This window comes from Loxodonta africana, chromosome 4 (genome assembly GCF_030014295.1).
Source record: "Loxodonta africana isolate mLoxAfr1 chromosome 4, mLoxAfr1.hap2, whole genome shotgun sequence".
Taxonomy (NCBI): Eukaryota; Metazoa; Chordata; class Mammalia; order Proboscidea; family Elephantidae; genus Loxodonta; species Loxodonta africana.
The window spans coordinates 161,273,950-161,298,408 of NC_087345.1; the positions used below are offsets into that span (position 1 = coordinate 161,273,950).

Consider the following 24,459-nt stretch of genomic DNA (forward strand, 5'->3'; position numbering starts at 1 on the left):
CGTTCTTTTCGTCTAATTTAGATATATATAAGACATAACTTAGTCCATGATTTTAACATCAAAAGAAGAGAATCAGAAAACCACAATGGTTGAATAACAAGCAATATACCGGTAGTCTTGAAATATAAGGCCAAGTCTGAAATTTATAGATTAAGATAAATCAATACTTAAAGTCAGTATAATCATACTTGTTTAAATGTGCCTTTTGTGTCCTGGACAGAGCGTAGTCTATATAACCTTTGACATTATGGTTGAAGTTCATATTTGAAGCGTCTTCGTTTTGGTTATTAGGTGTGAAATACATACCTAATAATCAAATAGAAGCCATTTATGAAACCCAGGAGCCCTGATCTAAAATTAACTGTAGATTTTGGCTTATTTAAATGGACTGGAGTAAGATGAGGTTCTACTTGCAAATGTACCTAATTTCAGATGGATCTGAACATTTAGAACTCACCAAGCCTTACAAGTTTCATGAACTTTTTTTTGACTTATGTTCCAGTATGCTGAATTTCATTTAAGTTGAAATCACCTTTATTTGTGTATCAGAATTTCAATTAGTAATATTTAAGCAGCTAAGAATGTCACCATTTTCACTGTATAAATTCATGCCAGGTTTAAAATACTGGCTGTCTAAGATACCTGGTGTCATGGTCAACAATTAGCAGGCAGTAAATCTGTTTGGCTCTATATCCTAAAATGTCGCATACATGTGTCATCTAGATATTTTTGATTCTTATAGTTTAAATGTGAGCAGCCCCAATTTTATTAGTTCACAAATATTAGAATAGTTAAGAGTTTCAGTGGGAACTTGGTAAAATGCAGACTCCCTGGCAGCTCACCGAAGGACTCGTATTCAGTAGATTCAGAGTGGAACCCATGGATTCTTGAGATGACCTGAGAAGAGTAGAGTGGAAATGCTAACTTACATGTATGAGCTCAGTGTCTCATAAGCCTACACTGCTCATGCCATGGTTGTGTGAAAACCCTTAACCATCACTTGGAGTTGGAAAAAACATTTTAGAAAAAAATCTGTAGTTAAAAATGCTTGTCTTTAAAATATATTAAGGGTTAATGAAATAGGTCCTGAAAATAGAAAGCAGGAAGCTTCTGGATATATGTAGTATAAAAAACCCAATAGATAACAATAAATCAGAAGATTTGGGAACTTTGTTAGCTAGTTAAAATCATCGGGACATTTCTTTTTTTCTGAATTTTTAATTGCCTACCAACCTGGCAACTGGCAGAGTGGTTAAAGCAATCGACTGCAAACCAAAAGTTTGGTGGATTGAAACCACCAGCTGCTCTGCAGGAGAAAGATGTGGCCGTCTGCACTGTAGACATTACAGCCTTGGAAGCCCTATGGGATCGCTATGCATTGGCACTGACTTGATGGCGGTGGGTTTGGTTTGGCTTACTAACCTAAAGATTGATGATTCGAACCCACCCAGCAGCTCCATAGCTGAAAGCCCCGGTGATCTGCTTCAGTTACGATTACAGCCAAGAAAACCCTGTGGAGTGATTCTGCTCTGTAACACGTGGGGTCCCCATGAGTCAGAATTAATTTGATAGCAATGGATTTGGGTTTTTTTTTTTTTGGTACCAATGGGATAATTCAGTGTTTTAAAGGAATTAAGCTACTTCTAGAAATACTATACAGCCCAAATAATTATTTTTGACCAGCAATGCCTATTGCAGGCAAAGTGAATTTTGAATTTATTTTAATACTAGGACTTTTATAATTGGCCATTTCACATTTTAAAAAGAAATCTTAGTATAGAATTATCAGCATTCACTCATATAAGGTCTCTGTTAGTCGAAATCGACTCCGTGGCAATGGGTTTGGTTTTGATTCGTATATAGTAAAAACAAAATTGTTTTTAAGAATACACAGTAAAAATCTGTTGGTTTTCCTCCTTTTGAACCTTCCAAACTTAGCTTTGAGAAGTGCCCTATTTCTTTTGTGTGAATTTTTACAGTATAGTAAGGTATGCTATTATTTTACCTATTAGATGAAAACATTTTTAAGTATATTTCTATATAGAGAATAGTTTTGAAAGATACATAGGCATAGGATGAGATTAACAAGATTTACTGTGAATAGAAAACTACATAGAGAATACTACATTTCATTATTTAAGGTTTGCATTTTTACCACACATGTGCATTACCTATACTAAATCCGTCAATAAATGAATGCATATTTTTAAAGGAAGATATTGACGGCACTGGGCCTGGGTACATATATATAGAAATAATTGGTTACTCAACAGAAAAACTCGAAAGTTAAGGAACTATTCAGGAGCAGAACATTATCAATGCTGAATGTATAGGCTACATTTCTTTCACCTAGAAAGATATTTTATTTACTTGTTCTTTGGATTTAAAATGTATGTATTTATTTTCTTTTAAAGACATGATGTTTAACTGTATTTTTATCTACATATCTAGCTCTCTACCTACCTACCTACTTACCTGTCTGTGTATGTGTTTTGGACTCTGTCTCCTTTGTAAATAGTTGGCCACTGGACCATCTGCTAGTCTCTGAGGATGAATGGGAATACAGAATAGAAACCAGCTTTCATTTTTCCAGACTATAAAGAAATAGGCAGTTGAACCAAGTCTCCTGCTAACAGTATCCCACCTGAAATATTGAGGCACTCTTATGAGTCATCTTTGATTTTCCAGTCAGCGAATGTTGTGTTTGCTCTGCATCTGAGCACCATTTGGCAAACTGGAGAGACTCTGTAGAATTATTTAGCATCACATCTGTTTATAGCTATTCAAGATTATCCAAATGATTTTAAAGTTTTGCTTATGTGTTAACCAACTGTGACAGTCACATTTTATGTGGTTATATTTTAGAAAGCTAGACTTCAACGAATTCAACCCAACAAACATATATTGAGTATCTAAAAATGGACCATTTTAGTACTAAATTATAAATTCCATTCCCTTAGTTTACTCGTCCTAATAAAATAATGAGTTCACTTGGAAATAATTGAAAGTTAATTGCCCAAAAATGAAATTGCATTTGTTCAATTTAAAAACACTAGGTGCTAAATTAATATGCAAAAAATATTATCCTTCAAGGACAAGGGAATAATTTTTAAGCCAAGTTCATAGTTGGCTTCTGTAAAAAAAAAAAAAAGTTGGCATGAATGTTGAATATTGGGAGAACCTTAGAATAAGTCTTATATTGAAAGGGTTTATATTGTGACAAAAGAGAACACTTAATAAAAGTAGTCTATGTTTCAGCCACTTGTCCTTTTGGGGATATAACATTGAAAGACATTCAAAGTGCAACATGTTCATGTTCAAGCCAGCTTTTTATTTCTATAAGAAAATAGTAAAAATGTCATTGGGATATTTTCTGAATTTTCTCCTTCTATTAAGTTTTTTTTTTTATTAAGTCGAAACATGATTATTTCATTTTTCTTGATATGAATATACTACTTAAGAATTTTATATTTTCTAAATGCTAAACAGCTTATTTTCTGCCAAATCCTGAGTCACGGATACAATCTTATCTATTAAAGAAGGCTGCACAGAGCTGTTGAGGGAAGTGATAATAATTCTGTCATTTTTGGAAAAGTTGAGAAAATCCAGCAGTGAATATAATAATCCCATTATTTCTTTAGTTTTAAGAGCACATACGTAGTACTACTCTAAAAATGTATCTTTTTATATAATTTTAGTGAAATCTGAAAGAGAAAAATAAGGTTTATTGGTTGAACAAAGTTAGCATTCAAACCTTCCTTTTCTGACCTTTTAAAGAAAGGTACTGGCAAATTCTGGAGTAGTAAAACTTTTGACTCCTTCCTAGAGAGCTGCTTTTTTTCCTTTCGCTTCACCTCTTGAGTTTTCTCTTCAATAACAATTCATAGTCAGGGAAGAACTTCTCTCTCCATGAATCATGACCTTGACTGCAAAATTTTTTAATAATAGGTTCTCCTAAAAATACACAGAATTTATATTCCTAAAATAACATCTCCTGGCCATAAGAGAAGACCTCTGTGGTGACCTGTCAACTTCCCTTGGTGCCCTGATCAGAACTGATCTATTCTTCCTCTCCTCCCCTAGCACATAGATTTATCTTTATCCTTGCCCACATTGCCTTCTCTGCTGCTGCTGCTAAGTGAGCTAGAGGGAGAGAGAGAGGGAGGGAGGGAAAGAGAGAGAGAGGGAAAAAAGAGAGAGGAGGTGTGTTTTAAGGGTAGGAATGCCTTGTACGTGGAAGTGCTTGAAATAATTATAATGAAACCAAAACCAAACCTGTTGCCTTCGTGTCCATTCTGATTCATAGTGACCCTATAAGACAGAGTAAAACTGCCCCACCGTGTTCCCAAGGAGCGTCTGGTGGATTTGAGCTGCCAACCTCTTGGTTAGCAGCTGAGCTCTTGACTAGTGTACCACCAGGGCTCCATAATTATACTAGCTACATTTTATTCTGTGTTTACTATGTGCCCGGTGTCACCTGAAACTCTTTATTCCACTAAAGTCTTTTCGTTCTATAATCTCATTCAACCCTTGTAATCAAGTGTTGGGATCTATGTTTTATAAAGTTAATGGGAATTAGAAAGGTTGGAAGGGTTACCCAAAGTCACAAAGCAAGTCATTGGTAGAGCTAGGATGTAACATAAAAATTTTAGGATAAGTCCAGGGCTGAAAATCCTTCATTATGCTCCATGCTTAGCCCTATCACCTGTAGTTTTGCCAAGTTGTGTGCATATGCCAGGCCAGCAATCCAAAGCAGTGGGTGTTCATCAAGAAAGGGGAAGAAGCCCCTCCTTTTGCCTAGTGAAAAGGCTTGATAAGCTTATTTCTACTGACGTCCATTCAAACTTTATTTGAATAATTTTTTAATAAAAGACACACGTAAAGTTACCTCTAGCAAAAATAAAGGTTATATGTGTGCAACATAAATGGTTGCAATATAGAGTCCTCATTAAAAAATCGACTGGAAGTGGATAGTGGTGAGCGGTGAACAACATGGTGAACAATGTCACTGAAATCTACATGTGAAGAATGTTGAAACGGCAAATGTTTCGTTACATATGTATTTCCCACAATAAAAAGATAGATTAGAAGAAAGCAATGAAAATAGCATATAAGGTTCTCATTAAAAAAGAAAAGGATTTGTGAATAATCAATAAAAATGGCATGCTGCCAAAAATAGGATACAGAAATGGTGTGTTTTGTATGATGAATTGCTCTTCTATCACTTCATTCTGTATAAAGTGTTCTATTCATATATCAGAAAGCGAAGCATAAACAGACTTCTGTGTCACCCTGTGGACCTGTGCACACAGTCTATGAGAAGAGAAGATAAGGTTTGATGTCATATTTCAGAAGAATGGGCTTAAAATATTTCAGAAACTTCAATTTTAGCTTGAAAACAAAAACCTGGATCATCTAAAATAACAAAGTCAACGAGAACACACACATGGACACAAAGTGAACAAAAAGTACATACAGGAACATATATATACATATACAAGAAAACTTAATAAAACTGAGCATAGAATTTGTCAATAGACCAGCATTGTCTGTGAAATGTGAGGATGAGGTTCATCCCCGGAACACCACATGACCAGGGTTCCTAGGCCAGGCCTGGTTTATGCTTGTTGTCCTGTGTCCCATTGTTTTAGTGCCTCCTGTCTCTCAAAAAGTGTACTGGTTTGCCGTATAAATCACATGGTCACCTTAGTAACCATATGGTGTTCTGATGTCCCCCAGCTCCTGCTACTATCTAAGTTTTAACAGCATTTGGTGTATTTAGAACCTAAGGCAGAGCTGGAATTTCTAGGTTATTGTAATTATCCTCCATAATGGAATTCCTGTGACAGAGGTCATGTGGTTGTAAGCCCAAAATGTTTACTGTCTGTCCCTTTATAGGAAAAGCTTTTGCTGGATAAATGGAAGAAACACAACAATTGCATTGATTAGTGGGAGGAGTAAAATATGTTTTCACAATAAAATGTTTTGGAAAGAAGTATTGACCATGCGATTATGAAGTGTTTACTGAGGTGAATGGCGTCCCTGGGTGATACAAATGGTTAGAATGCTTAGTTGCTAACTGAAAGGTTGGAGGTTCAAGTACACCCAAGTTACTTCAAAAAAAAAGAAAAAGCCTGGTGATCTACTTCCAAAAAAACCATTCATTGAAAACCCCACGGAGCACAGTTCTATTCGGACACACATGGGGTCACCATGAGTTGATTTGATGGCAACTATTGTTTTTTTTAATTTATTTTTTTAATTTAATGAACAGTGATAGTGGTATAAATGAGACAGTTCTAATGAGTGTCACTTAAGGAAACAACAGACAGTAAGTGAAAGACCAGATCAAGCTGATATGTTGAAAATGAATATTGGAATAAGATTTTCAATTTAATATTTAATAAAAATATTAAAAAAAAGATTTTGAAGGTGTCAAACTGTTGGGTGTTGTGGGCTGAGGAAGCGGAGAATAGCATTGAGATCCAGGTCTAGATATGCATTCTACATATAGCTTTTGCTATAAATATATTTTTATCTGAGTTAAAGGAGTATGCTCTGAAATACTAATCAATTTCATTAAACCCAAATCTGAAGAAAAAACTGCGTATCTGAGAATGCTTCTGTTAACGTAGGGTGACAGTAGCTGTATTTTATGAAGCAGAAAATTGCTTCACACCCAAATTCTTAAAACCCTTCTTTTTTGCCAGCTTTAATAAGACATAGAAAATGTGTACACATGAACTGCATAAAACTCTAATAGAATTAGCATTTAGTAATTTGATATTTTATATGCCTGACAAATCTGATGTAGAATAAAGCAAGGAAATAAGGAAGCAGAACTCTGCTTTATGACCAGAACCATTCCTTAAAGTAGAATGAATTTACTAATGTATTGTTGGGAAGGACTGGGTCACGTGCAGTCTTAGAAACTGACCTTCCAGATGAGCCCACAGATTTATAATGAAGAGATCCTTAAAAATATTAGAAAATGAAATGAAGCTTTCTGTATACTAGAAGCTACTACTAATATTATACGTCTTATTTTTTTTAATTAGACTTAAGAGGCAAGTTGAACTCAACAATATATGTATCCAAAACACATTGCCATCAAGTCCGTTCAGATTTATGGCAACGCTACAGATATTTAAAATTGTCAAAAATGAAGTTTTAAGTAATAAGGGAATCATTTTGGATAACATTGCATCAAACTCCAAAACCAATTTACTTCTACTTGGAATAATAAGTCTTAAGAGTTTAGAAGAGGCAGCTGAATTTCCCATGAGTTAGAGATATGAATGAAAACCCATAATATTCTTTCATCAAAATAAGTCGATGAAATGAAATAATGACTATTTTCAAGTTTGAATGATTAATGTAGACTGATGTGAACCACCAGATATGTATAAAAAGATATTCTAATATAACCTGGATCTTAGAAAAGTTATCTCACAAGTACAGCATCTCTTGAAGGTATCGGATACAGAAGTGCTTGTTCAAAAAACCTTTGTCTTTTAAGAGACAGCGCTCTGCTGATCATTGTAAGATTCACTCAGTTCCTGTTATCTGGCATTATACTATCTTAAGTTATATCTTCTGGGGACATGATGAAGAAAAGTTCCTGGTCTCCTTGTAATGCCCTGTCAATGTTTTATTACCCTATTTCAAATGAGCTCATAGTACTTGTCTGACAGATTTAATTACACATAGTAAAATGTAATATTAACAAGTGTAGGCTGATTAATGGGTTGAAATGTACAAATGATTTGAAGAAATGGTTTTCAAACATATTTAAAAAAAAAAAAAATGAAACTCCAGATACAAAACAGGTAAAATTAGATCTACATGAGTACAATCTGTGGTGAGAAACTTACAGCCAGGCCCTTCCGTCTGCTCCTCAACCCCCACAGCAGTATTTAAGGGCTTCTGAGAAACTAATTCCTGAATTCTGGATAAAGGTTGAAAATCACTTTTTTTAATTCATGTTTTCCTAGTTAAACACTATTGACCTTCCGAAGCCATCCAGTCATTCTTTCTACACATTGTTTCCAAGAAGCCAAATCAGTGTCATCGGATACACTTTGTCTCTTAAACAATATTGACAGAGAGGTGGGGAGAGGGTGGCGAGAGAAAGAGAGAGAGACATTTATTTTTATTTGGGACAGTCTACCAGTTGTTCTCCCTGAAGAGAGAGGAATAAATATAATGGTCTCTTGTATTCTTATAGTTTTTTTCCTAAATGTTTATGCTCCAAAAAATGAATAAAGGAAAATTCATGCTGAGGTTCTCTGAGAAACTGGAAATACCATCTTGACTCATTTATCTGTAAATATGACGTTGCACATAGAAGCCTGAGACTTATTTATAATAACACAATAAATTAGAATGAAGTCTTTCCTTTGACGAGCTGATTGTTGCGTCAGCCAAGGGATTTCTAGTTCCTCATCAGAGTTCAACTTTGCTATCTTGACAGAACAGAGGTGAGTTGATTCGTGCATTGTTGATCTTTCTGAGAAAACCAGGAGCCTGTAATCTGAACACCACTGAATAAAAATTTATTGGTAAAAAGATGGCATTTTACACCAGCACAGCACACCTAAAACCCTAAGCCTTTACATTCCTTTTTCTGAGCCAACAACAAAAAGTTACTGCGCTTTCTGCCTACTTTTATATGCATTTGAAGGTGCTCTTTAAGAATAACATTTGCTATGAAGTGAAGATTTTTTAATAAAGGGTGTTAAAAATTGGGATCTTGAAACTCCCACTATTTTGATTAGTGACTGTTTGCTTCAGTGGCTCACAACCACAGGAAGGAATCTTTTGTTTTTTCTTTCTTTCCTTGAAAGATTCAACTCTCACTTCTGTTCTACCAAGATAGCAAAACCGCTGTTGGCAAGGATTTTTTTTTTTTCTTTTCTTTTTTTTTTTAAGATTCTGAAAGAATTGGCTTATTAGAAAGAGAAGAATTTTTCTCTTTGTTTTATAACACTGACTTTTGTCATTAAAGAAGCTGAAACCCTGAGTCAGGACTTGGAGGATATTACATAGACGTTCAGTTATGGATCAGGTTGCAGGGTCCATTTTTTATTTATTCAAGAATCACATTGCATCTGGGCTAGGTGCTGTGGAGAGTATAAAAGTATAAAATAACTTAGATTTTTTGAGCTACTTACTCAACACCAACAGAATGTTTATCTACATAATTTCATCTATCCTCACCAAAACCCAGAAAAGGTAGTTTTACAATCTCCATTTTACAGAAACTGAGTCTCCAGTAATAACTTGCCATGGATCACATGGGATAATCTCCAGTGATAACTTGTCATGGATCACAACAAATAGCAGAGACAGACACCAAGCTCAAATTTATATATGTGATTCTAAAGCTTTCCATTAAATAATACAGCCTCAAAAAAAAAAAAAAAAGTTTTTTTTTTTTTTTTTTTGCCGTAGTCAAATGGGGATAATTGTGAGGAAGATTGCCAAGTTGCAGTGAGAATTATATAACTGACACTTAATGAATACAGGCATGGCAGCTATTGACATGCTCAGTGTCAGTAACCTCCACTCCTATTCTTTCTTCTCATTACACTCATATTAAATGAGGTTTTTTTTTTTCCTGTCAGTGCCCCAGTAGCATGTTGAAAATTATTAACCGGTGTTCAGCGTTAACTGGTACGTTGTCAAAATCTAGAATTTTAGAAATGTGTGGCTATGTTATGTAAAGTAAGCGAATCCCAGGGTCGATCATGCAGGGTGCTTACAGAGCAAGGTTATTTGACCACTTGAGGAGAGAAACGTGAAGATTCAAGGCTAGAAGCTTGATTACTCTCAGTGCCTGAACTTGAGAGGGAAGTCCACTATGGCAAGCTCGTCCTCACTTCTAATGCAATACAGTGTTCTGTGCTCCCAGATTCTTCAGGATGCGTTAGTATGATACCTAGATACAGGTCTCTAAACGTTTCATATTTAGTAGTTCAGAGGGACAAAATTTTTTTAAAGGTATTACTCCCTTTTATAAACATATATTCTAAAAGCTACAAAAATGATTAATTTTACTGTTGGAAATAATATACCAATAAATACAATCTTCTTTTTCTAAGATAAAAATATGTAACATTTTAATCCTGTGCATATAATTTGAAGAAACAAAAACTGTCTAATTATCGTCATAGTCTTCTTAGAAATACCATACGTCAGCCTCAGATTATCATTTATTTTCTTTGAAGAGCTTCTGTGTTTTTAAAGAAGTTGAAAATCTTTCCTAAATGAGGAACCAAATTGTTAAAACATGTTTGCAGTCTAACTCTGGCTAGTGGTCAAAGTGATATTTTAAGATCAATCACTGAGGAAATATTTTCTCTTTAATATTGGGGAAGCAAGTTTGTTTTTACATATGAATACCCCCTGGTAAGCTGAAACCTTTGTATTCGTGTCTCTAATTGTATAACTTCTATTACATAATACATTTTCTGTCCTCAAACTGGGTGCTGTAACTTTGATTACAGGTTGAGGTTGAGGGAAGGATACTCTTAGATCAGGGGACATTTCCCTGGGAGGGCAGCTTTGGGGGAGTGTCATTGGAGGTATGAGTAGGATGGGATGGTAAAGGAGACTTTAGTAAAGCAGAAGGCAAGCAACCAAAGTATGTCAGAAAGGAACAGGGAAGGTATCAATGAAAATGTTATTTTTGTTGTCGTTGTTTGTGTTCGTTTCATCTAATACCTAAAGGCTCCCCTCCCCTGGAAACCTAGAGTTGATCACTTCTTGAGTTAACACACTGACAGATTTCTCTCTGACCGTAGATGCCTAGTGTCACTTGATAGTACACTAACCTTGATTTTTTTTTTAAGAGGAACACCTGCAACTTTTATCTTTTTAAAACCAAAACTAAACCCATTGCTATCGAGTCAACTATGACTCATAGGACACAGTAGAATTTCCCCATAGTGTTTCCAGGGAGCAGCTGGTGGATTCAAACTGCTGACGTTTTGGTTAACAGCCAAGTTCTTAACCACTGCATCACCAGAGTTCCCCTTATAACTTTTTAGCAGCCTACGATTCCCACCCTGTTCAAAAAGGTCATCCATTTTACTCTGAACGTTTAACACTAAGATATCATTGGATTATGGCATTGTCATTGTAGTAATGAAATCATTAGCTCTTCAACTTTCCAATGTCATAATGAATATTATTTTGTATCTCTAATAAGGATTATTATGAGTCTCAATTGTTCAATAATTCTTCTGTAATGTAGTATGACTGCCTTGTTTTTGCCACCTGATCCATCTATGAGTTGACTTATCATTTTACTTTGTGCTCATGTACGGAAGACACAAGCCAGGAAAAACAGATGAATTGACGATACTTCCAAAGTTTCACTTTCTTGGGTTCCACCATTTCCTTGCCTCCTCAAACTGATATAGTACAATGTTGATTAGAAGTGGTGAGTGTGGCCGTTTTGTCTTGTTTCTGGTCTTAGGAGAAAGCATTTAGTCTTTCACCATTATGTACGAAATTAGCTATAGGTTATTCATGGATGTTCTGTATTATTTATGAGTACAAGTAGTCTCCCACTTACTGTGGGGTTCTTTTCCTACGACTCTGTCATAAGTTGGTTCTGACATAAGTGGATTACCTCTTTTTTTTTTTTTTTTTTTAGTTTTCATTCTTATTGCCTTTTATTCTCAGTATTTTTGTAAGTTCTACCTTTGTCTTTGGCTGTTAACATGAGAATAATATAAGCAAATTACATGCTGCAATATTGTAGGTAATACATATTATTAACAAAGTTGGAAAAAAAGGTGATCATAAATATGGTTCATCATAACTTAAATAAGTTCTAAGTCGGGGGATACCTATATAGAATTTTAAACCCCTAAAATCAAATCCAACAGACAGTAAATCAATTAAAAATGACCAAATATAAGTTTATCCCATGAATGCAAGCATGCTTAATTGTAAGAAATCTATCCATACAGTTAATAGCACTAGTACTAAGAATCATGTGGTTATCTTGATAGATGAAAAAAAACTTGATACAATTCACATTTTTTCCAAAGTAAAAATGTCAGCAGACTGATATAGAAGGATGCTTTCTAAATACAAAAATAAATATTATTTCAAAGCAACAGAAAAATATATATATACTGAACATTGAAACCCCAGAGACATTTTCATTAAAATAAGGAAGAAGGAAAGGATGTAATCACTACTCTTATGTAATAATTTTATAATTATAGTTAATGCACAGAGGAAAGAAACAAATAAGAGATAGGACTGTTGGAAAGGAGAAGCAAACACTATTGTTTGTAAATAAAGGGACCAGTTACAAAGTAACTATACAGAAATCAATAGCTTTCTATGTCATAAATAACCATGTAGAAGATTCAATGATAAAAGCTTAACAGTAGCAAAAATGGATATTTACTAACAAACTTAAAAATGTATAGGACCTGGATGAGAAAAACAATGAAACTTTGATGAGGCTTTAAGTAAATATTTTAATAGATAGAAGGTTAGAATATATTAAGAAGTCTGTTATTCCATATCAATTTTATCAAATTTGCCATAGGATTATTATTTCAAACATCATAGCATGTTTCTGAAAATCACAGAAGAATAAACAAGTGAGACTACTCAAAAAATATTTAAAATCACTGATGGAACACAATCTGTATTATTCTTAGAACTCTTAGTTGTCTATTTGAAATATATACATTTAAATTTTGTTCTTCCCTCACATTATATACACAAATAAATTTAAAATATATGAGAGAATTAAACCACAAGAATGAAATAATGGGCTAACTCGAGGAAACCTGGCAAATATTTTTTTAATGTCATAATAGGAAAGGTCTTTCTGAACACAAAAACAAAGAAATCATAAAGGAAAAAGCTGATAAACTTAACAATGTAAAAATCCGAACTGATCTGTGCCAAAAAAAAAAAGTGTATTTAGAATTACAAGCAGATGGCATGTTTTACAGAGATTTCATACTCTTAATTAATAAAAATCTTTTTTAAAAAGGAATAGCCCAATCAAATAAAATAGGGAAAAGAAATAAACACGCAATCGTAAAATGAAGAAATACAAATAGTCATTCAACATTATTTTAAAGTTCAAGTTCACCATTAATAGAAGAAATGCTAACTATAACATGATATTTTTAATCTTTTAAATTTCCAAAAGGATGGTGGTGAGTATTTTTTTAAGGGTAAAATGACAAGAGTATTTTCATATATAATCAGTGATGCTGCAAGGTAGTTTGGTAACATATCAAAATTCTTAAAATCTTTGGCTTTTGGTATAGTAATTCCACTTTCAGAAACTTTTCAAGAGGAGTTAAGCCAAGAGGAACATAAAGATTTATGTGTAAGAATGTCCAATGCAACATTTTTATATTTATTATAATTTTGGAAGAACCTTAATGTACAACATAGTTGATAGGTTGAATAAATTTTTATAAAGCCATCTAAATGGAGTATATACTCTCATTAAAAATGATCTTTTGAGGAATGTCTATGAACATTGCAGAATGCCCAGACTTATAATATTAACTGTGGAAAAGCAACTTATAAAATGTTCAGATTCCAATTTGATTAATATCTGACCCATTGCCGTTGAGTCAATTTCAACTCATAGGGACCCTATAGGACAGAGTAGAACTGCCCCATAGGATTTCCAAGGAGTGGCTGCGGGATTTGAACTACCAGCCTTTTGGTTAGCAGCCGTAGCTCTTAAGCACTGTTCTACGATATAAATTAAATAAAGACTGTGGAAAATAAAATAGTGACAATGTCTTAGTACTTAATATCTTTTTTTAATCTGTTTTCATGTTTTTCTGTAATGGTCTATTAAGGTGATTATCTTAAAAACCAAGAAATGCTATGTAAAGCATAAATATGATTAAAATTTTAAACTATCAGGACAGTGTTTTTCAAATAGAGGATTGCAATTCAGGAGGATCATGATATCAGTCACCCAGTTGGTTGCAATGAACATTTTTTTTCTTTAATGAAATAGAAAATATCTCTGTGCTTTACATGATCTTTAGGGGAAAAAGAAAGAAATGATAAAAAGCATTGCGACAAATACTTCACCTTCAACACACATAGACATATAAATGTCTAAACACAGGATGTAAAGTGTATTTCTTACTGTGACTATTTTTTAAAAAAAAAGTTTGAAAGACTATGTATTGGAGTAATCAGTTTTTCTGATAGAATTGAACATTTCTGAAATTGCATATTTCCCACTGTTAATGCACTTAGATCCGCTTGATGCAGGTGAACCAGCACAAAGCTCAAAGTAATTGAGGAATTCAGATTTAACTATTTCAGCCGTTGGTTTAGACATGTTTTAACAAGCACAGTTTCCAAGCAAAGAGCTTAAACTTGTGAAAATATGGAAGATATGATGCAGTGTAATGAAAGATGATTTAAGTCAATACATAGCCAAGCTTGTGCCATTTACAGTTCTCTTAGCTGGCATATTTCAATATGCACCAACTGCACTTAAGTTAGATGGGAAGCAAAGATGAAAATTCAATTTTACTCTGAGACTGGTATCGCAAGCCAGGGCAGATCTTTTGAGTCAAATGGCTTTTAACTATTTTCAAATGAGTGAAGTCATTTGGAATGAGAAAATGAAGAAAAACTTCATTCTCTTGCCCTTTCTAAATAATATTTTAAAGATTTTTTAAATGTAGGCATAAAATATGCACTGGCCTCACTAGAGGGATGTAGAACTATAAACCGCATTGAGTAACACTGTCAGAGGAGGTGACACCAAAATGACTGTCTATAAAATTTTTGTGCAGTGTTTCAGCAGCAACTTATTATTTTTTTATGCAAATATCCCTGTAGTTACAGCAACAAAAGCATTTTTCATACAACTTACATGTATCAGTATACCTACAAGGCTAAAACTCTATGCCAGTTTACTTTTTGAACCTTCTGATAGGCTCCTGTCAGAGCTGTCATTACTACCCAATTACAATGACACTTCGAATCACACGGTGTCGTCTGCACACGTTACAACCACGTGCTGTTGTTTTCGTGGCTGCCGATGTCTTTATACTCACTGATTTTGTCAAATATTCTGATGTTTTAGCTACAGTATTGTGGTAGTTAGTATTTGTGAACCTACATCAATAACTTTTTTGAGATGAAGTATTAATTAAAGGGAAAGAAGTGATGATAAATATGGGATTTACAATTTCTGACTAACATTAATACAAAAATACTAAGGATTCTGTATGGTCAAGTATGGGAGGAGGTCCCTGGGGAGGTGAAGTACCACCACCATGAGTTACTGCACTGGGTGACACCAACCCTAGTAACACCACTGAAAATATGTTCTGAAGTATCTAATAATCAAAACTTGTGTCTTCCTGGTCGAAATGTGCTGAAAGTTAGCAGTCCATGGCTTTACAAAATGACCTTGATTTAAGAAATGGTTTAGCAGATTGTCCAGCTTATAACTGACTGATTTTATGCATCGTAATACTTTAAACACATATTTTAGTCTATTTTATATGTTGTTCATTGCCTTAAAGCATAGAAATTGCACAAATGAGGCTATTTTGCCAACATCAGCAGTGGCTCTTAATCAGAATAATTTTTTAAAGAATTGGCTTATTTCCAGTTCATCCTAAATGTTGGTGCTTCACTCCCAGTATCAACTCACTCTTTCCTGTCCCACACACTGAAAAACTGGGAGCAGACTGGTTTCCAGGAAATACCATTCATGCAAAGAAAGAACTCCAGCATGAAAGACCAGTTGCAAAAATCATTTTCTTTGTACAAAATTTTACCAAAGAAAGATAAGGGGAAAAAAAAGAAGGTAACGGAAGTAGCTTTTTGCTTACCAACTATTTGGCAGGAAAGAAAAATATGATCTGAATGTTTGTTAATAATAGAATTGGGAAGATAAAAGTCCTTGATGCTATACTTTGTAAACGCATGTTAGGGCTAGATTTAAAAGTCTCGAAGAAAGATTAAGCCTTTATTCTAAAACTTGCACTGTGCAAGACGCCACAGGCCAAGTTTCTGGATATCAGATATCAGATGATTTTGCCTGTTTCTCAGTATTCTGTCTGAAACTTATCTCCCACACAAAGTTCCTGAATTTTGCAGACAACTGTTCTTATTCACATTGGATTATGTTCCTGATCTGCAAGTAGCATCAAGAGCTTTTATTAAAAGAAAACATACTCTGTACTTTTGCATAGTATAATAACGTAAAATCCCATCCTTTATCCTACAATATCATTTCTGTAATAGCTTACTTTACTTTAGATTTATTTCCCATTCTCAGAGCTCTGTGTAATGAGTGGTTCAGGCATGGAAATTCCAAAAAACTTTATTTCAACTTTCTCAATTTTAAGAGAAATATTTATATTAGTGAAATTGTTCATCTGTTTTCGTACCTTGCCTGAGGACAGCCAGGTACGAAAAGAATGTCTCATTAGGGAAAAGAGGTATGGTTTTTCACTAAACTTTTATTGAAAAAAAGGATTATAATCATCATTTCAAATTTGAGAATCTACGTCTCCAATTAAAAATTGTTCAGTGTCATCAAAACTAAACAAAATGACTTTGCCATATCTTACAGCTCCATACTACCTGCCAAAACCAAAAACAAAACCCACTGCCTTTGAGTCAGTTCCGACTCGTTACAATCCTACAGGACAGAGTAGAACTGCCCTATAAGGTTTCCAAGGAGTGGCTGATGGATTCAAACTGCTGACCTTTTGTTTAGCAGCCGAGCTCTTAACCACTGTGCCACCAGGGCTCCCCACACTACCTAGTACTCCTTTTAATCTTACTATAAAAACGTGTTATTATAATCTCTGCTTTTGTCATTACGTTTAACCTAATTGTTTCTCACCTAAAATACTTCTACTATTTAAAGCATAGTTCCATATCTTTGATGCTGAAAGGTCATTTTTCATATTTTTACAGACTGTGGCAAGAAAATTTACTAAATGTACAATTGATTTTTCTGTAAAGATAGCACACTCTGATACATACACCTTAGGCTACGGGCACCATGTAAATCATCAGACACCTTCATAAGGTGTTTGTCCTAAAGTTTTCAAAATTTTTCAGATTTTTATATAATAATCTAGAACAGGCATCAGCAAACTACAGTAAGGGGGCCAAATTTGACCCAATACCTGTTTTATAAATAAAGTTTTATTGGAACATAGCCATGTTTATTTACACACCATGTATGGATGATCTTGCACTACACTGGCAGAGTCGAGTAGTTGGAATAGAGACCTACAGCCCACAAAGCCCTAAAACATTCAGTCTGCCCCTTTACAGAAAAAGTTTACAACCCCTGATCTAGAAACTGATTCCTGCATGGGTCTTAAGATTCTGTAAATTTTCTTTTCTAAGTTCTCTTTTGCAGAGGTTTGGTGTGACTGGTGAAATGACACATTTTCAATTGTAACACGTGCACTTCATTTTTTCATCTTTATGTATTGCTTATGTATGTATTTTAAAGTTGACTCTATTTCTTTCATCTGAATGTTTTACCCTTGCAAAATAATATTTCTGAAACCCCTTCTACAAAACTGAGATAACTTACAGATGGATGAAATTTATACTTTAGTCTCTTGATTTTGATAGCTGCTGCAAGTTAGGAAAATATTGTCTGTTTTTCTAGGCTGCCTTGTTTAGTAGTGTTTAATTAACACAGTCCCCAGAGGCTTTGAAATCAACATCCCATTGAAATTGAGTGGAGAGTAGTAGAATTAATTTGAAGTAAAGCACTCTTATCAGTTTGTTTTGGAATTAGGCAATGGTGAGAAAAAAAGAATAACTTGAAAATAAGAACATTGGAAATCTATTGTAGTTACAGACTCAGACTTCGTGAAATCAATATTTGAGAAATATTTACAAAAAGTATATAATCTCTTTGTATTTATAAATATTGGATAAAGGTAGAGCCTATGTGTAAGAAAATCATCACGTCACATTTTCTCTCGTAAGATTAATACTAATAGGATGTTATAGTCTAAAATGCATTTCTCATTAATGTCACACAGAATTCATACACATTTTTAAATTCTGTCTAAAAAGTGAAATCCCCATTTATTCATTGTTCAACAATTGTCAAACTACATTCATGCTCTAACACATTGCTTAGGTATTAAAAACAGCCAATATGCACTGAAAAATTACTGCGTACCAAATATTTGACTTTTAATCCTTATATAACACCCCCACTCATTTTATAGATGAGGACACAGGCTTAAAGAGAACAAAGATATGTAAAATCACATACACTTTTGTGCCCAAGCCTAGATTCTAACTCAAGCAGTTTGACTCCAGAACCTCACTCTTAACCATGTTCCCCAGCAGTCTTGTGAGTAAAATAATACAAAAGCAGACAATTGTAGTGTAATAACAGGTGCTTGCTCTTGGTATTAAGGAAGCACTGAGAAAGAGTTGCTAATTCTGCTCTGGTGGGAAGAGAAGGAGGTACTTCTCAGAGGAGCTAAGACTTGAGCTGAGTTGAGATAAAAAATAGAGTTTACTAATTAGAAACAAGGAAACTTATTCCAGACATAAGAATTGCATGTTCAAAGACAGAGACATGAGAGAGCAAAGCATATTCAGGGAAGAGCAAGAAATTTGCTAAGCTTGGAGTGTAAGGTGCATGAGAACAGGTTGTAGAAGACGGAGCTGGAGGAATAGGCAAGGGGCCTGGTCATACTGTATTGTGAGTCAGTAGTTTTCAAATTCCAGTGTGTTAAGAATCAGTTTGTGGTGCTTGTTTAAAAATGAAAATGGCAGGACACCAATTGCCAGAGATGCTGATTCAGTTAGACCTAGGAATTTGCGTTTTAACAGGCACCTAGGTGATTGCAATGTAGGAGGAGCATGACGTGGTTAATGCCATCGTGTTTTAGAAACACAACTCAGCAGTTCAGTGGAGGGAAGAAGGTATTCATAAATGTAATTTTTGGTTTATTTAGACACCAGAAATAATATAAAGGTGGCTGTTCTTAATGATTTATAACACACACACACACAGCTTTTGGTTGCCTTTGCTTTTGGGTGCTATTGAGTTGACAGGTTTATAAAAGAAAATACTGAAAAGGCAAGGTCCAGTGTTACTTGATTTTCAAACCAAAAGACCAAATCTTATTTGTGTTTGCCATTCTCATTCCTTCCCATGCTAGTAATTAGTGAACTGACAGACCAATTAATGGGGAATCAATTGTGAATGAATGAATTGAATCAAGTATTTTCAATAGGGCCTAAAAAAAAAAACAATATAACTGGGCTTATTTAGGCAAGCCCAGCAAGTTACAATGTTTCTGTACTTTTTTCCATGTGAATTATTTAATGAATTAAAGCACAATAATGCTAAGGTAAAATTTCAGTCAGCCCACAAATTTAAAATTTGGTACTGCCTTCTTATAAAATAAGGTAAAAGTTATTATTTTTGACTGGTTTTGGATACATCTGGAAAACCGCATTCTAAAAATTATTTGTTCTGTTTAATTACATGTAATCAAGTAGCTCCCAAACAATATTTTTTGTTAGAAAGTCAATAATTTCCCATCTTGCAAAAGAGATTATCAGTAAGTTCTTCAATATTTAAACAAACTTGAAAAAAAAAGATGAGAGGACATCATCTAACTCTTCTGAAATTAAATAGACTCCGTACAACAGAATCTCATTGGGTAACTGGAGATGGCCTTGACCACCTGGGGAATCTCAAACTTAGGATGCCAAATCACACAGTGATGTTTATTCCACCCTTAAGCTCATTCAACCCAGATGGTAGGTATAAAATAGCTGAGCTTTAATGGGTCATGTCTGGAGAGAATGATAGATGCGTTCTTTTTTGTTGACAGTGGAGTTGTTTTCACATTCCACTTGAATTAAATTATGCTCATTCATGCCATAGTACATAATCTCTGGCAAGGATTCTTAGAAGAAGCCATCATGTGAACTAACTACAAAACAAGAATAAAAATTTAAAAAAAGTCTTCAAAGTAGTACTTAGAACCCAATAGGCAATATAAAACCAAAGTTGAATGACCTCCATTTATTTTGAAAAATATATAAACATCTGTTTAGATTCATATTGGTATATAGGTATTATATAAATATGTTTATCTGCTATTTAGATTTAATACTGAGAATCAATATGAAAATGAAGGGGTGATGTAAATCCTTAATTTTAATAGACTGGCAAATGTTTTAAATTTTTTATATTAAAAAGAAATCATGCATCAGGCATACTAGAGAAAATCAGTGTGACCCACTGATCCTACCTTTAAAATATTCACAACCAAGTTTGGTACATAAGACATAAGCCTATGGAAACTTACATTAAAAAAGTTAAGCAGTAAAGAATATGTGATCACAGTGATTATGAAGCTTTTAGCAAAATGTGCTCTGGATAATATTTGCTGGACCTTGAAAAATGGGCTGTATCTGGAAGAGAGTGAGGGATTGGACAGAAAATTATTCCAGCCAAGGAAGAGGGTATGAGTAACCACAATCTTACAAAATCTTGCTTGCTGAATTAGACCTTTTATACATGAGCTAATCATAGAGAAAGAGCTTGTGTGACTGGTATGTCTTCGAGTAAGATTCGATCTAACATTGAATAAAAAGATCTGATAACTTGAAAAGCTATACTTGCAGAAAATTTGCATCCATTCATTTTAATGATGAGAAAATAAAATTTGAGGAAAAAGAAAACCAACTTCACAGACTAGTGATTGCCTTTACCTTTGTATAGGGATTCAGGCTGTGCACCTTGTGATCTCCTTCAGCAGAGTGGTCTGTTACTATGTGGGATGATAATAGCGTGATAACCTAAAGAGTGAGTGATTTCTCAATCACACGGGAATGTTTCACTGCTCCAGTTAAGAGTTCTATAGAAGAAAGTATATATTGCGCTAAAATGAAAATTTAAGAATTAACTACTTACCAATCTTTTTCTTTTAATTTCTGCCCTGTACCCCACACCTGTACTTACTTTTCTGAACTGCCATGTGATCCTCTTCCAAGATGTTCCAGTGGATTTGATCGCCATCGGCAGGACTGGGTGGACAGCGGATGCCCTGAAGAGGTATGCCTGTGCTTTATTATGGCAGGATTCCAGGGGCCAAGATGTCATATGTAGATCCTACAACGTAATGGAAGTGCTGTCTAATTTAACAGAAATAGTTAACAGTTACCGAGTCCCTAATATGTGTCAGACATGGGGCTTAACTGTTTATGTTTTATTTCAACTTATTCTCATATCCATTCTATGAGGAAAGTGCTGTTATTACCCCCATATTACTGAGAGAAGAAGAGGAAAGACTGAAGGGAGGTGGCGGAGGAGGAGTAAGGCACATGGCTAGGGGGTGGTAGAACTAGGATTTATATCTGTGTGAGCAAAGAGCTGTTCTTTTAAACAAACACTTACTGCTTTTCTAAGATCTAGGTCAAAGTCCTTGGGTGGTGCACATGGTTAATGATTTCAGCTGCTAACTGAAAGGTTGAAAGTTCAAGTCTACCCAGAGGTGCCTTGGAAGAAAGGCCTGGCAGTCTACTTCTGAAAAATCAGGGAATGAAAATCTTGTGGAGTACAGTTCTACTCTGACACACATGCCGTCATTGTGAGTCAGGGTAGACTCAATGGCAGCTGATTTTTAAAATCTAGGAGGCCATTGTTGGTATTGTTCGCTTACCAAACAAGACCATTGAATGGTATGGAGGGAAAGACTGGTTACAGCAAATTTGCCTGATATAAGAAGTGAGAAATGTTATAACGTGGAAACACTAATGCAAAGGAAAACATGATTGAGACAATAATACGATAAATTAATTCAAGCAATTGTATGCAGTTGCAGAACAAAATGTAACCTGTTTAAAAGTTTTCTAGTGAATTGCATTTACACTGTCCTTTCCTGGTCACATAAAGATATCCTACAAGTTCAAGAAGAAAAATACTTGTTTTTAATAAAAACCGTTAACAATTATATAAAATTTCTCATTCAGCAAAACAATGCATGTCAAAGTTCTGTTTTAAAGCTATTAGGGCATCAGTGGCTATTAGAGGCTTTTTTTTTTTTTAAACTTGCATTTTTGTGAGTAGATTTTATTTTTTAGAGCAGTTTTAGATTTACAGAAAAATTACATAGAAAGCACAGAGTTCTCACACACTCCTCTCCCTCCCTCCACAGTTTCCCCTATTAATATCTTGCATTAGTGTGGTATATTTGTTACAGTTGATGAACCAGTGTTGATACGGTATTATTAACTAAAGTCCATAGTTTACATTAGGATTCATTCTTTGTGTTGTTCAGTTCCATGGGTTCTGACAAATGCATAGTGTCACGTATCCTCTATAAGAATATCATAAAGAATGAATGGTTCCACTGCCCTAATAATTCCCTGTGCTCTACCTAAAAAACCCATAAAAACTCTCCCCCATATTGGTATAATCATAGGTATGTTTCAGGTAGATATTTCTTTCATGTACATAACCCGTTGCCGTCAAGTCAATTCCAACTAATAGTGACTCTATAGGACAGAGCAGAACAGCGCCATAGGGTTTCCAAGGCTATAACCTTTACTGGAGCAGATTGCCACATCCTTCTCCAACAGAGCAGCTGGCGGGTTCGAACTGCCAACCTTTTGGTTAACAGTTGAGCGCTTAACCACTGCACCGTCAGGCTCCTTCGTGTAATCATAGCTACCTCAGTAGACAAAGTTGAAAGTTTAAAGATTAAGAGCGTAATTCCAATGTCTTATTCTTGCTACAGTATGAAGCATAGGAGATAGAGAAGAATCCATTATATTTTAAGCCTGCAAATATGGAAAAAAAAAAAAAAAGCCCCAAACCCATTGCTATTGAGTCGATTCCGACTCGTAGCAACCCTATAATGGGGCAGCTCTGCTCTGTCCTATGGAGTCACTATGAGTCACTGAGTCTCCGAAATATATTTTTGGAGAATTCACTATAGTCTATATACAGTATGATTACTAAATGTACAAAGGTAAATAAAAAATGATCCCTTCCCCCAGGGAGCCGAGAATATAGTGTATCCGTAATATTTGTTGCATTCTCATGATGTCCCCGGCACAGTTTTAGGTACTAGAATACGGTGGTAAGAAAAGCAGAACAACAGAAACCCTGGCCTCCTACAGATTATATCTTTACAATCGTGTTTTCATCAATAAAGCCGTTTGTTTTTGAACACTTGGATTGTTTCCAGATCTTTGCTTTTAAAAAAATGCTGTTCATGTCTCCTCAATTAAATGTACAAAAATTTTTCTAATGTTTCTAAAAGTGGAATTGCTGAGCCTGAGTTATGTAAATGTTCAACTATGACAGATAATGCAAAATTGTTTCCAATTCACCAATTTACACTTCAAGCAGAGTATGTAAGAATTCCCTTTATTTCATATTCCTGGATAAGGACACCTAGTGGCGCGGAGGTTAAAACGCTGGGCTGCTAACTGAAAGGTCAGCAGTTTGAGCCCACTAGTCACTCCACGGGAGAAAGATTTGGCAGCCTGCTTCCATAAAGATTACAGCCTCGGAAACCCTGTGAGGCAGTTCTACTCTGTCCTATAGGGTCATATGAATCAGTATTGACTTGATGGCAATGGGTTTGGTTTTGGGTTTGACAACTCTGATATTGTCAGAACTCTTAATTCTGCTAATGTAGTGGATGTGGCGCAATGGTTAAGCACTCGGCTGCTAGCCCAAAGGTTGGCAGTTCAAACCCACCCAGTGGCTCTGAGGGAGAAAGACCTGGCAGTCTGCTCCCATAAAGATTACAGCATCAAAAACCTTATGGGGGAGTTCTTCTCTGTCACATGAGGTTGCTGTGAGCTGAAAATCAACTAGACAGACAATGCTTAACAACAATAATGGACGTAAAGGAAAATCTTATTAGGCAAGGGACTGTTTCTACATTCTCCTTTTCTAAGGCTCAAATTGTCAGTACCTGGACCAATGTCATACTGTCTTAATTACTATAGTATTATAAGTAATTCTGATATTTTAGAGGACAAAGTCTCATTACTTTTTGTCTTCACAAGTGTTTTAACTGTTTTGGAGCTCTTATCCATATAAATTTTAAAGTCAGCTTGTTAAGTTCTACAATCAATCTCGTTAATATTTTTATTCACGTCTTAATGTTTTATAATTTCAACAGTATTTTTTAGATTATTACTAAGTAATTGATTGTTGCTGTTTTAATTGGAATTTTTATTATTATTATGCATTCTAACTATTGACAGAAATGCTTTCATTTTTAATAGTGGTGTTATATTCAGCCATGTTGAGGAAATGGTATAGTCTTAATAGTTTTAATAATTGGTCTTTCGATTGTTTGGTTTTCTATTTAGACAATCATGTCATCTTTGAATAATGGCAGGATCTTTTCTTCTTTCTAAGATGATGCCTTTTATTTCTTT

At 34.7% G+C, this 24,459-nt stretch overlaps 1 protein-coding gene across 1 annotated transcript in view; it reads left to right on the top strand.

Annotated features, from left to right (window-relative positions):
* The window catches only part of PLXDC2 (plexin domain containing 2), a 540,324-nt gene that overhangs the window by 410,787 nt on the left and 105,078 nt on the right, over positions 1-24,459 (top strand). The window contains exon 10 of the mRNA XM_064284902.1: positions 21,052-21,112. Within this exon, the coding sequence (XP_064140972.1) occupies positions 21,052-21,112 (61 nt within the window). The remainder of the gene's footprint in view (positions 1-21,051; positions 21,113-24,459) is intronic.